Here is an 18,170-nt window from a genome sequence, read left to right as displayed (position 1 = left end):
AATTCTGATATTAGCTCTCCTGCCTGTTTGGCCAAACTAAGACAGCTCACAGCTGCAAGGGACTTGGTATACACCAGGTAGGTCTGGTGTGTGTGTGGGGGGGGGGGTCTTTAGTGGAGTGGATAAGGGATGCCAATTTTTTATAGATATTGGAAGTGTATTAAAATTTATTTTAATGTATGTTCTATTGTACGTTGTAATTTCCTTAAGCTATTTAGTAAGAATGTATAACCAATGTCTAAGCCTTTCCACGAGAATTACGATAATCCACAGAGATTCCATCGCACGTAAGGCCCGCCATTACGGTAAAATGAAATTAAAGCTATCAAGACAACTGAATCGTCTCGCTTTCCTAAAACGCTGCTGGGATAACCAGGTAATCCCAAACTGTGTGTCAAATTCAAGCACTGTTTCGTTTCCCAAAAGGCTCTCCGTATTTATAACCATGCCAGCCAAGCTTTGCTAAGGGAACAAATCGCCGCTACCCGCTGTTACTTATGTGATGCTAACTCAGCTATCCAGGCACTCGAAGATGACCTTTTCAGCACCTTAAACCATGAGATTTAGTCTATTTTATACGACATCTCGTGCACTGCTGCAGATAAAGAATTTTAAAAAGTATGGGAACGACACATCAAAAAATTTGAGAATTTAAAAAAGAACTCTAACTCCAAACCACAACTTCCTACTGACACAGGAGTCAACCTGTCGTCAATTAGTTTGAATCCTGAAGCACTTGATGCTCTTTCACATGGCCACAACTTCGCTATTGTGTCCAGAAGAATACCTGCTGAAGACATTATGATACAAATTGAACACGGGATTCGACACCTTCCAAACCACGTCGCCAACGATATTAGACTGGATGTAGCTTGTGTTCTGACCAAAGTAAAACCACCAAAAACCAACATTCCCAATAAGGAAATTAAATCTCTGCAAGAAGTAAAGAAAAACAAGGAAATAATAACACCAAAGCAGATAAAGGGAAAGCCACACTATTGCTTAACCAAAAGGATTAAGTAAGCTGAATGCTCTATTGTTAGATCGGCTACTTACCTCCCTATCGAGTACAATCCCACCAATTCACAAATTAGAAAACTCCACAGGCTCCTTAAGAAGGTCACTTCTTGGCCTGTGGAAGTCACTAACAAATTAAAACCATTTAACTCCATACCCCCCCCCCCACCGTATATATGGACTCCCAAAAATACATAAAGAAAATGTGCCATTACGTCCCATAGTGGATGGCATTGATTCCCCCACATACAAACTAGCTAAACATTTGTCCAAAACCCTCACACACTGGCAACACACCTTCCCACACAAAAAACTCAGCCCACTTCAAAGCCAGCATAGAAACCCTTACACTCAAACACACTGATGTAATGGTCAGCTTTGATGTCTCCTCCCTACTCACAAATGTCCCACTCAAAGAATCCTTAGAGCTAATCCAAGCTAAATTTCCTCCTGATATCACAGCCCCTATTTCAGTTCACAATGAACTCAGGCTATTTTGTTTGGCAAGGAAAATTCTACAAACAAATAGAGGGGACAGCCATGGGTTCACCACTCTCTCCACCCTTAGCCAACTTTTATATGGAGACTTGAAGAGAAAGCCTTAAACTCTGCCCCACAAAAACCAACCATATGGCTTCGCTATGTTGATGATGTGTTCGCTATTTGGCCACATGGCTCCGATGCACTCCCCTCCTTCCTAACACACTTAAACAACCAACACTCCAGAATCAAGTTCACCCTGGAAGAGGAAAAAAACAACTGCCTTCCTTTCCTAGACACACTAGTCACCTGCCAGCCTGATGGAACTTTGGTTTTCTCAGTTTATAGAAAACCCACCCATACAGGCAGATACATTCACTAACAATTCCCCCCCCCTCACAACAATATGGAGTCATTAAGACACTACACAACAGGGCTAAACTTATCTGTTCAAATGACAATGCCCTAACCACAGAACTAAACCACATTCTCAACGCTTTCTTAGCCAATGGCTAAGAAAGCGTTAGAAAATGGCTAAGAAAACCCTTCCCCCCCCCAAAAAAAATCCAAAACATATTGAAACCAATAAACCCCCCCCGTCCCCCCCCCCCCCCCTTCGGAACAAGGATTACTCTAAATCCATCACCATTCCCTATATCCGAGGCACCTCGGAAAAAATTACAAAAATCCTAAAAAAACATGACTTAACTTCTTGTTACAGACCTTATAAAAAATTGGCATCCCTTATCTGCTCCATTAAAGACCAACCTCTCCCCCCCCCCTAGACCTACCTGGTGTATACCAAGTCTTGCAGCTGTAAGCTGTCCCACTTTGGCCAAACAGGCAGGACAGCTAATATCAGAATTTCAGAACACAAGGACTATATCCAATTTCACCAATACAGCCACTCTGGTCTTGCAGACCATGCACTGGATTCCCGCCATAGAATATGGTGGAAGAAAGCCATGATAATACACTGTAGTAAATTCAAATATGATAGGCTATTTATGGAATCAGCCTCAGCCCTAAGAAACAATCCAAACCTAAACAAATTTGGTTGCATGAGTCTGCCCCAAATTTGGGAAACCTACATCTGAAGACCTTCAGCCCAGTCGGCCAAGAATACCAACATTGCTCGCTAGGGGGCATCATCAGGACTTTTAGGAGAAAGAATAGCTTCCTGCTTCGTTCCTCATTTACTTGTGTGCACGTGTCTTGTATTTAAGTTCCTGTGATAATGGCAACGTGACGTTGTCGAAATATTGGAAGTGTATTAAAATTTATTTTAATGTATATTCTATTGTACGTTGTAATTTCCTTAAGCTATTTAGTAAGAATGTATAAACAACATCTAAGCCTTTCCACGAGAAATCTTCCTGCTTATTGAAGCTCTGAAGAGGTTCATGATGTATGATTTCTAGATCAGGGTTTCCTGAATTACATAACCCTTTTGCTATTTGTGTGCTACTCGTGTGTAATAAGTTTAAAAACACTTCATGGGTTCTCATAGAATGCGCAAAAAAAAGTTTCTTTCTGCACATTCTATGTATATTGTATATTGTCTTTGTGTATTTTGTATGCTGATAATTTTTGTTAATGTGCAAAAATATTGTAATAGATTTATGAGAATAAGCTATATATGTTTTATTTTTATTTTCCTTAGAAATCAATGATGAAATGAACAGTGGTTTGGAGTTTAACAAAGACAGTACTGTAACACCAAATGGCATTGTTTCTGCTAAACAGAATAAGACAGATGCTATTAAACTGGGTTGGAACAAAAGTACTTCAGAACCAGAACCAGATGACAAGGGAAAATTGCCTCTTATCAAAATGGCTACAAATAAGACTAAAAAAAATGAAACTGATGAAAAAAAATCTAGGCTAAGACGAAAAGTAAAAAAAGATAGTGTTTCTTTAGATGGTATGATTGTTGAAAAAAATACCTGTGTCAATATTGATTACTCTTCTGTTTCTCATGGACATAATTCTGATGTTTCAGTTGCAACAGAAAAGTCTGAAAAAAATATTAAAGTAACTAAAAGGAAATCAATGGCTAGTATTACAAATTTACCATCAAATGTTGTGCAGGATAAGGAAAATAAAAAATGTCTTCAAGAAGGAAATGAATCATCTGAACAAGTTTTAGATAAGAAAGAAGCAAAGAAAATAAAATTAAATGTTCTTTCATCTAGTAGTGTAAAATATACAGAAGCACCATTAAATGTTTCCAATTCATCAATGACATCTCTCCCAACATTAACAGAAATTTTTCATGAGAATGAAAAAATGCCAGCCACTTCACAAATTAAGAAAACAACTAATTTAAAAAGCAAGCAAAATAATATCAAAGAAGATATGAAAAACATAGTGTTGACAAGCTTAGATGCAGAGTAAGTAAATATTAATTGAGACATAATTCTTCAAATCAGTTAAATGCAGTATTTTGTAAACAAACGTAATACTTAATAAGGAACATAATTGAATTATACTCTGAAATGGAATAATAGCGTAATAGAATTATACTCTATTTAAATAAATATTTTGCTCTGATTTGCTGAAATACAAAATTTTTGCATTGTCACTTGTTTTTTTAATATAAATAAAAGACAAACTTTATAAACTCAGTTATGCATGCTTGTCTACAGTAGGCTTTTACAAACATCAATGTCCAAAATGAAATTTGAACCCACAACTTCTTGGTTGAAGAACAAACATGCTATCCACTCAGCCAGCCTGCCAGGCCAGCACTTTTTTTCAATTAACAAAAGTATGTCTTAGTAAAAATTTGCAATTTAGTAATCACAAAGTATTTATCAATATACTTTATTGGTTATCCCATTATAATAAGCACTTTTATAACAAATTCATACACTGCAACAAACTACTGAAAAGAAGAAGTGCTAATCAAAGTGCACTTACAAGTGAGAGAGAGAAAGAACCTTGTCAGAGATATAACAGATTATTATCTTAATTATAGTATAACTCATTTTGGGATACGAACTGTTCTACTCTAATTTCTAATTACAAAAAGATGCAGAAGGCAATGGCAGCAATCTCTCTCTCTCTCTCTCTCTCTCTCTCTCTCTCTCTCACACACACACACACACATTTTGTAAGAGAGTTGTTTATGGATTCAATTCCATCCTTTCTTGTACCACGTGTTAATGTTAATCCCTTTGTCACTCCAACCTAGTTCACTCAGGGCATATTCTAATACTGCAATGAATAATTGCAGTATTAGAATATGTTTCATATATGGTAAAATAGCATCTTATTGGCATATTCCTTTATTTTCTTGGAATAGACCAGTATGTTTTATATAAGAACACTAGCAGCTGCTTTTATATATATATATATATTTTTTTTTGTTTATTAACTGTATTATAAATTTTGGCTTAATCCATGTTTCTTCATTGCTATTAGGACTGCTTGTTTTCAACTGAATTAGAGGCTGTTTTTATAATTCTATAAAACCAAGTAGAATGGCAAATTTTATTTTCTTCATTTTTCACTTGGCTGATTCAATTTTATTTATTTATTCTTATGACAAAAAGAATACAATGTAGCTAAAGGTTAATGTCTAGCTCAGAAAGACAATCCAGGGCCTCATCCTTCAGGAGGAGGTCCTTGTGGATGTCTTGGAGGTTACCATGAAATTGGTGCTTTGGGCAGTCATTCACAATGTGAGAGATAATCTGGTCTATGGCAGAACAGTCCCAATAAGGGTGGTCTGACAGTTTTCATTTGTGTAGTAGGTAGCCACATCTGTCCTGGTTAGTTCTGATCCTGTTGACAGATGACCAAATCTTCCTAGGAAGAGCAAAACCAGAGCACAGGGATCTTCAATCAGGAAGCTAGAAATACCAAGATTTTAGTAATATTAAAACCAGGTTTAAAATAGCTTGGTAACTTTAACATTTATGATACCCAAGGTAAAATACTTTCTACATTTATATCTCCTCCTGAATTTTTATTTAATAAGGTTAAAACACCTTATGGTAATTTGTTCTGGTAAAATACATATGAGCTCTGTATTACTAAAATCTTGGTATTTCTAGCCTGGCTCCCACTGATGAGACCTCAATAAAGGTTGAAACCGGTCTGGGTAGTGCCCCCCCCCCTTTGCCTTTAATACAAAACATCATACATCTCCTCTAGGAGATGTGCTTTGCATTAAGGGTAAATATTAAGATTAGTGATCAGAGCTTATACTACTTTTACCAAGAGTTGCCTTGGTCTTGCACTACCTGTAGGATCAGTTAGACTTGCAGGTGCAAACTTGACTTGTTTGTCTGTTTGCTTACTTGGGAAATGGAGTAAAACCAAGTTTAAAATAGCTTGATATACTTTAACCTTCTCAAAGCATTTCTGTTGAGTTCTCCTCATTGGTCTCCAAAAAATCATCCCACCAAGTTGATGTTTCTTCTCTGAACCCACTAGGAATTACTCTTAACATTTAGTCTAGTGGGATGCCTGACTTGGACATTTTCTGAATCTTAGTCTTACTTTGGCTCTTATCAGTGTTAGATGTCCGAGTATAGGTCTGTCATGGGTGTTTCTGGAAGCAAGTATTGGTAATAACTAATCTATTAGCATGGACAAATTCCAACAGTCTTTCACCACAGGTGTTGCATTCACCTAGACCAAACATGCCACACTCAGGCCTAACTCTCATAGTCTTTCCCATTTTTGCATTCAAGTCCCATAAGATGTAAAGTATGTCTGTCCTTGGTAGGCAGTCCAAAACATTCTGTAAGTTTTCATAGAATTCCTCACTCTTTTCATCAGGCCTATCCATGTGGGGTTCATAAACTACCACGATTGATACATTGGTAGGATGAGCCTTAAGTCTAATACAAAGTATCCTGTCATTAATGGGGTTGTAACCAAGAAAGGTTCTTGCTCGAACTGTCTTCAGTATCACAGCTACCCCATGATGTTTTGAGTCACCTACTGAGTAAACAACTAGCTTACCATCGTGTCTTTTGAAGTGACCTTCTACATTCCATCTGGTCTCTGTAATTCCCAATCTCTTTACAGACAATCTCAAGAGTACCCATCTGTTGACCCCAAACACTCCATGTGGCTATGTAAAACTCTCTTCTAAGATTAATCCTACACCTTCTGTGTCCTTCATTCACAATATCACTGACTTTGGTTGGAGACTGTAATATACCTCTCAAACAGGACCCTCTGTCTAAGCCCTGAACGCGGCTGTCATTATTTTGAGCGACAGCTGATGCCGCATGAGATGTATTATAAGTCACGACCATAAACCTTAAATTACATGATAACCACAGTAATTAACTTTAATTATTTTGGTTATTCTAATTAACCTAAATGCATCCTGTATCTTGATTTTATGCATAACATTGAATGCAATCTTTCAGGACTTTCCAGCGAAGATGCTAATAAACTATGCTTTGAAGTTGCTGCTTTACTTTTTAAAAGCAGACAAAAAGAGCAATATATCTATTTCAAAAGCTGATAAAGGAAAAGCTGTAGTGGTAGTGGATAAGGCCAACTATGAGAGGAAGACAGACTACCTTTTACAGAATACCTCCACATATCAAGAAATTAGTTATAACCCTACAAAAACACAAATTAAACAATTCAATAAGCTGCTTGATGAAGTTGTTAGTTGGGATCAAAATACTTTGGACAAGTTGTGCACTCATTTTGGAAGAACTCCTCGTTTATATGGCCTCCCAAAAATTCATAAAGAAGATTATCCAGTAAAAGCCCATCATGAATTGTATTGACTTTCCCACCTATAGAAAAAATTCTAAATTTCTGTCATGTTTATTAACTGCCCATACTGGACAATTCGGATCGTTCATCAAGAATTCCGCACATTTTCTTGAGAAAATCAAGGATATTCAAATACAAGAGATTTTTTAGTCAGCCTTGACATTGTTTCCCCTCTTTACCAACCTTCCATTATCTGACTGTTAATTGACTATATGATGATTACCCTCCTGATATTGCAAAGATTTTTGAATTTGTTATAGAATCAGGATATTTCAGCTGGAAAAACAAGATCTATAGACAAGTTGAAGGCACTGCCATGGCTAGTCCTCTGTCTCTACCTTTGGCAAATTATTTTTTGAACCATCTGGACAATAACTTGTTCTCATCCATTCATCCCCAACCCTCTCATTGGTTTCATTATGTTGATGTCTTTGCTGTTTGGCCTCATTCTGAAAATGAACTTGCCACTTTCCTATAACAGTTCAATAACCTTCACCCACACATTCAATTCACCATGGAAAAAGAAAAGGCTGGTAGTTTACCATTCTTGGACATCCTTCTTACCTGTACAGCCTCCAGTGATTTATCAACTAGTGTTTATCGAAAACCCACCTTTACTGGCAGATACATTCATCAAAAGTCTGCTCATCACACCTCTCAAAAAATTAGTGTTATCAAGTCTTTAATTAATAGAGCACATAATGTGTGCTCCTCTCCCTCAAGCTTACAATAAGAACTTCTCACTATCAAAACATTAATGAAATTTAATGGTACAACCCTAACCAAATCCAGCAGATAATTGACTCATATGTTCCAACACCTCAGTATTCTTCAACAGACTACAGAGTTCCAATATCTTATATTTCTGGTATCTCTGAACTGATTGGTAGAATTTTGAAGAAGTATCATCTCATTCCCACATATTTTCCTATCAACAAAATTTCTCACCTGTTGCCATCTACAAAAGACAAACTGTTACCTCTATCATTAGCTGTCATTTACCAGATACCTTATGAATATAATCTAACATACTTTGGGCAGACAGGACGTTCTGTAAGTGTTCATTAAAAGAATTAATGAACATCAGTATTATATTGAATACATGAAACCTCAAAGTCTGGTCTGGCACAACATATTATTGACACTAAACACAGTATCCAGTGGGATGAAGCTCATCTTTTCCATAGAAGCAGGTTTAAATATGAATGCCTTTTCAAAGAAAGTTGCGAAGCCCTTTTACATCAGTAAAACTTTTACATTACAAAACTGAATTGGAACAATTGTCTCTCTCTCCCAAACTTTTGGGAGATTCTTATTTTATGTAACCATCAAAAAATAGTTTTTAATAATATTATTTATTAATATTAATTTCTAGTATGCAGCAAGGTTTTTAATTGGTAAACCTCCAATTGCTGTATGTACCTTGTATTCCCATTTCTTTGATTTGCTTGTTTCTAAGCCTTTTCAAAGAAAGTTGCGAAGCCCTTTGGTCGGAAAGACCTGGGTTCGATTTCTGTCCATTTGCGAGGAACCTTTATCTGGTCTCTTTCCACTAAAGGTGAATTAACCAGTCTATGGAGTTAGATGGTTTTTTTTGTTCTTTGGAACAGGCAAACCAGCCCCCGTGAACACAAATGGATTTACAGTCATAATATATATATACTTAATCCCTCATTGGTATCCCTTAATCCCTTTTCTTGTGTTACCATGTGAATCTTAAGAAATGTTATGGCACAAGTATCCCTAAAACAACAAATATTTAAGTGTTTGGTTATTATTATTTTCGTTGTGTGTGTGTCTATATATATATAGTTTTTTTTTTTCATTTAAATTCTGCTCTTCCTCTTTTTCTATCCCTCACCAGAAGTCATCAATTAATAGAACAGTTATGCTGTATCTTACTGAAGTATATTGTGATACAGTGTATGTGTTCCTGATATTGACCTTAAAGAAAGGTCAGAATGTCAAGTGTTATTTTCTTAGTTTTAAGTAAAGTAATTTTTTTTTTCATGAATCCATACATGAAAGGTTGAAGCACATCAGTGCATGTGAAGAGTTAGAAGTTTATTTATATATATATATAATTTTTTTTTTTTTTGAAATGTTGCACATTGTAGCTGACTGGAAATACTTCCGGGCTGTTCCAGAGGACAGAAATGGATGGAATAAAAGAGGAAGAAAAAAGCATGTTCAGTGTGTTTGCAGTTGCACCTGTTAATATTGTACATTATGAGCTGCTGCTCATAATGTATTAACAGGTGCAACAGGAAAAATGATGGTTGCCAGTTCATTGGAGCAATGACCATTGAAGTACCTATGGAATAGACACAGCTGAAACACTGCATCTGTGAGCTAGAGGTTGAAGTGAATCTCTGTAAGAGATGAATCATCTATGAGCTGACTCTCCTCTGGACACTGTCAAGAATTTTTAGAAAAATTTTAGGTGCTCCATCCCAACATGTTAGCAGTATTCTAATGGGATTTTGTATATTGTTGAGAGTTGGCTGGGTGGAAAATAGCATCTTGAACAAAAGAGAATGCCTATATTTTTGGATGCTGATGAAACTGTTGTTGTGATGTGTTTTTGCCAGGAGAGGCTGGATGTGAATGTTAGCCCAAGCAGAGATTTGATCTTATCTGATGATTTATGTATTACTGTTGAGATTAAGGGAATGTGAGCTGAGATTTCTTTTGTGAAAGAAGAGGCAAGACTGTTTGGTGGTATTGAATGTGACCAGATTGTCCTTGTCCTATTGAAAGATAGTATATAGATCAGTGTTTAAGGCACTGGTTGTAGACTATCTTGATCTTTGGGATATCTGCACTACATGGTTTGTCAGGTGACTGGGATGATTGGTGTGTAGATCATTTATGTGCATAAAAAAGAAGGTGGGTGATAGCAGATAGAGCCCTGAAGCACTCCTGCATTGGTGGTGAAGCTCAGAAAGAGAGAAAGAGCCATCAACCATGACATGCAGTGAATGACCAGAGGAGAAGCTAGCAACCCAATTATAGAGGGTGGTGGTAAATAGACCAAAGGATAGCAGTTTGGTTAGCACCTTGAGCGTGTGATCAAAAGCTCTGGAAATGCCAGGAGTGACAGCACTAGTTTTGCTGAACAAGTGGCTCAGCAAAACTTACATCACCAACCACTGGATAGTGCACATGTCCAGGTGGTGGGTGATGTAAGCTAAGAGGTCAGCAGTGGATCTTGATGACAGATTCCATACTGGTGGTCACTGGTTAATTGTCCGCATGGTTAGCCTAGTGGCTTTGCACTTCGCAACCATATGCCTGGGGAAGGAGGGTCCTAGGTTCGATTCCTGTCAACGACGTGAGGAGCTCAAGGATCTTCCTCAGCCATAGCCAAGTTAGCCAGTCTTGGACGTGGACAGTAGGGTTTTTTCTGCCAGTTTATCTGGTGTTTTTCATCCCGCAAGCAGGCAAACCAGTCCGAGGACACACACACGGATTACAGGTTTGGGGGGACTAGATGGTACCGTGAACTCCCGTAAAAAGGGGAAACGATGTATCATCACATGGAACTTATTTATTTATATTGGTTAATTGATGGGCCTTTAGGTATTGAAGTTGGCTATTGATGACTTTCTCCATTATTTTGGAGAGGACTGTAGTGATGGTAATTGGTTGGTAGTTTGATAGTAGAGTTCATCTCCCTCTTTTGGAATAGGCTAGGTATAAGATTGCTTCCACACTTGGGATAAGTATGAACTATTTATAAGAAATTGTAGAGACGATACAGGATGGGTGTTAATCTAACAAATATGTTTAGGTGTTGAATGTTATTTATATCTTGTTTTAATGGTATTATGACACCAAACTAAATTATAAAAGATGTTTATTAACTGGATATTTCACTGGATTTCAGAGCACAAAACAACATGTTATGGTACACATGGCAAATGAATAAGTGGAGCAATTCAAATTGTTACAAACAAAAGATCTAAAGTCTACTTTGGTGTGTAGTACACAGCTGCTCCAACACAAAAGTTTGTCTCCATAATTTCTACACAATGAATGCTGACTACTGTTTAACCATGAAAGAAAGAATTTGTAAAGCTAAAATATCTAAAACTCAAATATTTAGCTTTGCTTTCATCAGATTCAGTCTTAGGTTGCATGTGATGAAACCAAAGTAAAATCTCTAATCAACCAGTTTGTCTAAACATTTCGTAGTTGTTGCCCTCTATATTCCCAAGTGTATAATAACATTCTGTTAATCTCTTTTATACAATAACTTCAGTGTGGTCATCATAGGAAAGCCTTCATATTCTCAGTGATGCCACTAACATTGGAGTCATCACATTTCTTTTTTTAGAAGGAAAATATTCCTTGAATGTCTTCATAATGATTTTCACTGTCATTACATCATTTGTTTTTTACCAAACAGTCAGACATATTATTTTATATTATAATATTTATATGTTATTTAAACAATGACGAGGATGTGCCAGCTGCCACTGGAGTGTTAGTGCAGGCTGGTTCACCTTCCCCCATCCCCAGAAAATTTAAAAATTTCCATAACAAACAATTCCATACCTCAAGACTGTAAAAGAACCATTAAAATTTTTTGACATGGCATGTTTTATAAAGATATCATACTTTTGAAACTGCATTCTTTTAGGTGTCGATTGGTCATGGAATTCTATGGATGGTGGAATCTTCCTCTGCCAGGGTGGTATCACATAGCATGGAAATCAAAGTTTACTGTTTGACTTCACGTAAAATGTGATGTGTACAATTAGCCATATTATTATTTTTTTTAATAAGGGGGGGGAGATATGTATAGGCATTTATAGGAAAATGCAACTACAAATCATGTGGAATTACGAATGAGTGCTAAATAGAAAAGAAAAATATAGATGATGAATAACAATAATAACAAAAAACTAGAAAATATATGGACAGTAGCTTTTTCTAAATAAAAGCAAGAAAGCCATTTTTACTAAAAATTGTGCTTAAACAGCTGAAATGTTTTACTTGTTCTGTAGGTTTCCTCATTAAGCCTACCTCTGATGTTATCAATGTTCCTGCTTATTTTCATACTAAATTTATTACAGTAGTTACCGTATTTGCCAGCATATAAGATGCACCCCCTTTTTTGTGCACATTTTTTAGGAAAAAAACTTTATCACTGAATATTATAATGAATTTACAGTATTTCAAATATATAGTAATAAGCAGGTCTACTTTCAACAAATACCTAATCTAACTAGGAAAGAGTACCCACCTTTTTTAATCTTCCTCGTCAAAACCGAGAAATTCATCTCCATAGCTAAATGAAGAGACACTTGAAACCTCTTCTAAATCAGAATCTGAGTCCTCATACAACAAATTGTCCTCTGTATCATCCAGTGCGTTACTAATGCCACACTTCTTAAATGATTTAACCACTGTCTCAGTTTTCACAGCATCCCATGAAGCTTTTACCCACTCACAAACTGCAAAATGCTAGGCTTCTTCCTGATGGCATAACCTCAAAATCTGAAGACTGCATCCTGCAGTCTTCTGAATGCAGTGTTCCACTTCTCCTTCATAAATACCTTAAATGGTTTATTAATAGAGACATCTAAAGGTTGAAGCTGTCTAGTTAGACCTCCTGGAATTACAGCTGAGTTTTCAATTCCTTGGGTTTATTTTTAAATCTTCTGTTTTGTGAAAACGAAACTGATTCCATACTAGCAGGGTCGGCTTTTTCAACAGTCCACCAGAGCGCCTAGACCAAATGTTATCTATCCATAACTGGAATACTAGAATGTATATTAGTAACTGGAATACATAACTAATGTAACTGGAATGCTCTCACACACCACAAGGAAGCAAGAAAGAAATCGCCTAACTCGGAACAGAGAAAATTTCCAGAAATGAAAGTAATAAAAAACTGAGTCGGCATATAAGACGCACCCTGTCTTTCAGACCTAATTTCAAAGAAAAAAAGTGCATCTTATATGCCGGCAAATAAGGTATTTAGTTTAGAGTTAAAGCATTCCAAGCCTTTACTAAATTTAAGAGAATAAATTAAAACAGCTAGGATTAACTTATCCAATTTTGATATTATGTTTAATGTTACTTCCTTAATAACGTGATCTATATAGATGATGAATAACAATAATGTCCATCCTTATCTTGCACCCGCTTTTACATCAAAACCAATTTCCTAAACCTCCAGTTCTAGGTGCTGACTTTTCCTCCACATGCTGGCTGACTTTAAGTCAGCATGTGTTCTCTTTTCATTTCTTCTTTTCCATGATTGCCTTTTTAACATCCTCCATGAAGTTATGATTTTTTCTCTCCTTGCAGACAACTTCATTTCTCTGGCTGAATTAGTAATTTTTTTTCTCTGGGTCTACAGGGTTAGTTCTTGTTTTCTCAAATTCTTTCATTTTTTCTTGAATAATATTTGTATTTTTAAGTCTACATTTCATCTCTGAAAGTTGCTTGACTTGAATTCTTTTTAAAACTTTCTTATACACACTTTTTCAGTGTGATGTTCAATTTAATCCTGCTCAAAACTAAATGGTGGTAACTTCCTATTTCAGATATGCACATACACAAGAGTGGATGTGCATATATATATATACCCTGTATACTCTTGTGTCCTGAATAAGTATAAAGATATTCCAATCAGCAATAACATAGTGACATAAGACTATTACACTTTTTTTATAATCTTTGTCAAGTAGCTTTATTTTATCCTCCTACATGTTTTGCCAATCCTTTTCTATTGGCATCCTCAGGGAATACAAACTAGTAAGCTAAAATGAAGGTTACAGACTAGGTTATAACTGATAATTCTAATTCATACAAAAAATTGGTATTGTGTGTGACAATGTGCGTGTTTCGTTAACGTGATTTATTCATTATGGTTCATTACATAATTGTTATGAAAGTTCATTTCTTTGATGTTTAATGATCTGATTAAAGTTTTCCAAATTTCTGGTAAAATTAGACCTTGATTCTTGTTTAGGTTTTCAGTTTTACGGGCGACTGTAGCTGCTTCTTTAAAGGTTCTTGAATGGTAGTTATCTTCTATGTATGGCATAAGGCTCTTATCCCATTCAATATGATGGTTAGTAGAGGCAAAGTGGCATGAAAGGCCTGAAATGTCTTGTCTGTTATTTCTGACATATCCTATGTGTTCTTTCTTTCTCGTTTCAAAGCTTCTAGAGGTCTGACCTATGTAACTAATACCACATGAGCAAGGTATATTATATACTCCAGAGTACTTGTAGAATGGGTGAGGATCTTTCGGTGATCTTAAAAATTTCCGAATAGTGTTGATTGGTTTGAATGCCACTCTGATCTTATGCGGTTTTAAAAGGTTAGCTAATTTTTTGGAAAGGTTGCTGACAAAAGGAATCGTAATTGTACTGATGTATTGGACGTCATCACGTTGTTGATGTGGTATATCAATAAAGAGAATCTTGTTATAGAGTCTTTTTGGGTAACCATTTAAAGAAAGTTCTCTGGATATTGTGGTTAATTCCGTTAGTAGGTCATCCTTGTCTGTCGTATACTGTATAGCTCTTTTCTTGAGACTATGGATAATGCTAAGTTTCTGAGCTATGTGATGAGCTGAGTTGAAATGGAGGTAATGTCCAGTATTTGTAGGTTTTCGGTATACAGATAGGTTGATACTATTATTGGATTGTTTCTTTATTAAAATGTCAAGGAATGGCAGTTTATCTTTTTCCGTTTCTAATGTGAATTTGATGGTATTGTGGAAACTATTGATTTGGTTGAGGTAATTCATTAGTTCTTCTTTCGTATGATCCCAAATGATAAAGATGTCATCTACATATCTGTACCAAATTTTCGGTTTTGGAATGATCTGGGTTAAGATTTTTTTCTCTAGATCTTCCATGAATAAGTCAGCACAAGCAGGTGATAGGGGGCTGCCCATAGCTAATCCAGTGAGTTGTTTGTAGATGGTTTTTTGCCAAATAAAATAGAAGTTAAACAGTGATTGAACAAAGTAGTGATGTTTTTTGGGAATAAGTTGTCTAAGATGTTGATGACTTCAAACACTGGAATGTTAGTAAACAGAGAAGTAATGTCCAAGCTTGCTAGTATATCCTCTTCAAAAATGGGGATGTTTTTTATTTTATCTATAAAATGTTTTGAGTTTTTAATATAAGTATCAGAGATGTGAATGTGCTGTTGTAAAATCTTCGCAAGATACTTTGACAGTTGGTAAGTGGGAGAATAGATTCAATCAACTATTGGGCGTAATGGTATACCTTCTTTATGAATTTTTGGAAGCCCATACAATCTAGGAGTAAGTGGGTGCATAGATTTTAGTTTTTTTATAATTTCTATAGGCTAGTTATTCATTCCACGTAATAATTCGTTGGTGTCATTATGGTTTTTAGTGGTAGGATCTCTACTGAGAACTTCATATATAGACCTGTCAGATAATAGATTTTTAATTTTTTCTTCATAACATGTAGGAGGATAAAATAAAGCTACTTGAAAAAGATTATAAAAAAAGTGTAATAGTCTTATGAATATTTGTCAAGAGAAAATTCAACACAACATAGTGACATCTTTTTCATTTCTTGTCTTCTCTCCATGTGAATTTGTGCACACATTGATGTTGGAATGTGGCATTAGTAATGACTAGTTCATGTCTTGAGCAGAAATCCAGTGCTACTTATCATTATTCTTAGCTTTGCTCTTTTCTCCAAAGTTTCCCACTACATTTCTATATATCTGGTATTCGTTTCCTGCTCTGTTGTTTCGATCTCCTATGAGAAAACCAAGTTTTCATTTTTCTTTATCATCTGCCTTCTCTAATGGCTTGAAATATTCTTCTGTTTCTTCATTATTAGAATCTGTGGTGCTATAGTTACAAATAAGTCTCGTTGTCGAATTCCCCATTTTGTTGTTTGTCCACGTCATCATTTGATATTGCCTGCTATACAAAAAAAATTAACCTTGGATTTAATGTTGAATACTATGGCTACTCCTTTCTTTCCCTGATCATTAATGCCTGAAATTATATGAATTATTGTATTTAATATTTGTTTGTCATTGTGAAAGTTTATGAACACTATATATGCTGGAAAATGTTGGGACTCATTTCATTTGCATTCATAATTGGCACTATCAGAGATGACATACCCTACTATCAAGATATGCTTTTGGTGTTTGAAAATTTATTCTCATATACTGTATTCACATTTCAGTACACTTTCAAATATTATTTTCTGTACTAAGAAAATTTTATATTATTGAAACGGATTTTGATATTTTCAGTGAAAAGCAGACTCTTTACTGCACAGTGAAAGCTCTTGGTGGATTTACAATTTCCAATATAGTAGTTAATGCTACCACACATGTGGTGTGTGGTGAGAAGAGAAGAACCATCAATATTCTTTTAGCACTGGTTAGAGGCATTTGGATTCTCTCACCAGATTGGGTAAGTTAAGTAATTATATCAGTTAATTTGTATAGATATTTTGACTGTAACTTTTATCTTCATAAAATATACATCTGTTTATTTTTTATGTACTGTCATTCATATAACTGTAGTGAGTCAAATACTATCTCATAATGTTTTAAAGATACCAAGAAATATATTCACAAGTAGCTCGGATGTGAATATATTTCACATGCAAAACATTGTTTTGCTTCCTCATATATTTATTACTCTCCCTCATAAAAAAGGAGGGGTTGATAATAATTTCAGTATAAAGCACTGTACCAAAAGCGAGTAAACTTTAAAACCATATTTATCAAGAAAGTAAAAACTGATATATCATCATCAGTAGGAAGCAAGTGGAGCCGTTTGAGAAGCTGCACTATCTTGACTGCATAAAATAAACAACCTGCATACTGTAATCAGTACAAATTATAATTTCGAATAAAAATTTTCAAAAGTAATCATAAAAAGGTATACATAGATATTATTTAACCTGTTCTTTTTTGTTATAAATTAATTATTAATGGATGGATAAATTGTTTATCATCACCACCATTTTTCTGGAACATCCAGTGATTTTCATGGATACCTTCAGTGACACACTGGATATTATGGATAAATTCACTCATTTAATATTTTGTGACTGATTTCTGACCAATGGCTTCTTTACCACATTTTTCTATTAAGTCTCAAATCATTTCAGTATCCTAAAAGCATCAGCAGTCTTAATTCTATCAGCCCACCTATATCTTTATCTCTTTTATATCAGAATATCAGCAGCTTGGTAAATACATTTATATTAATCTGTCTAGATAGTTCACTTTCAACAAAATGTTGAGAAGGCAGTTTCAGTTTTCACGGCATGGAATCCTTGTATTCCTAATCAAATACACCTAATAATAATAATAATTCATTAGGTATGTTTCACTAAATATGTAAGCAACTTTTAAGATTCATTTTGTCTGTTTGACCATATGTAAGTTATTACAGAATAGGTTTGACTCAGACACTGATATTTTGAAATCCATATGAAAATTTGTTGAGCTGTTCTTATTTTTAGTCTGATGATTTTCAGAGCTGCAATAATATAATTCTGTCCTGACTTAATGAAATTTAATAATCTGTGGGATTTGCAAAACAAGAAGTTGCTATGTCATTCAATTTTGGTTACAATTAGCTCATCTTTATTGGAAAAATGTTGAACAGATATTAATAATTCTTCTCTAGCTGGATAGAATTTAATGATCTCTATTAAAATTTGTCAAATTTGGTTTTGATGAAACCATCCTGTGGAAAATTAAGGCAAAATGAAATTTATTTGTGGATTTCATAACCAAAGAGAAGTCTGTTTCACATGATGAATTGTGACCTACTCTCTGAAATAGTATGTTCATTTAATAAAATAATGTTCTAAACTACAAATAGGAATTAATAAAAGTCTTGATGATCACCTACTTATGTTTATCTACATCTT

General features: G+C 35.2%; 1 protein-coding gene across 5 annotated transcripts in view; it reads left to right on the top strand.

The window, feature by feature from the left end:
- Positions 1 to 18,170, top strand: part of MCPH1 (Microcephalin) — a 145,125-nt gene that overhangs the window by 63,423 nt on the left and 63,532 nt on the right. For all 5 annotated transcript variants that reach the window (XM_090413373.1, XM_090413376.1, XM_090413377.1 and 2 more), the window contains exons 7-8: positions 3,161 to 3,890; positions 16,531 to 16,693. In XM_090413373.1, the coding sequence (XP_090269499.1) occupies positions 3,161 to 3,890; positions 16,531 to 16,693 (893 nt within the window). The remainder of the gene's footprint in view (positions 1 to 3,160; positions 3,891 to 16,530; positions 16,694 to 18,170) is intronic.

The sequence above is a fragment of the Typopeltis vanoorti genome, chromosome 24 (assembly GCF_054136105.1).
Source record: "Typopeltis vanoorti isolate ZY-2024b chromosome 24, IOZ_Tvanoo_1.0, whole genome shotgun sequence".
In the NCBI taxonomy this organism is placed as follows: Eukaryota; Metazoa; Arthropoda; class Arachnida; order Uropygi; family Thelyphonidae; genus Typopeltis; species Typopeltis vanoorti.
This window is presented reverse-complemented; position numbering and strand designations above follow the sequence as displayed.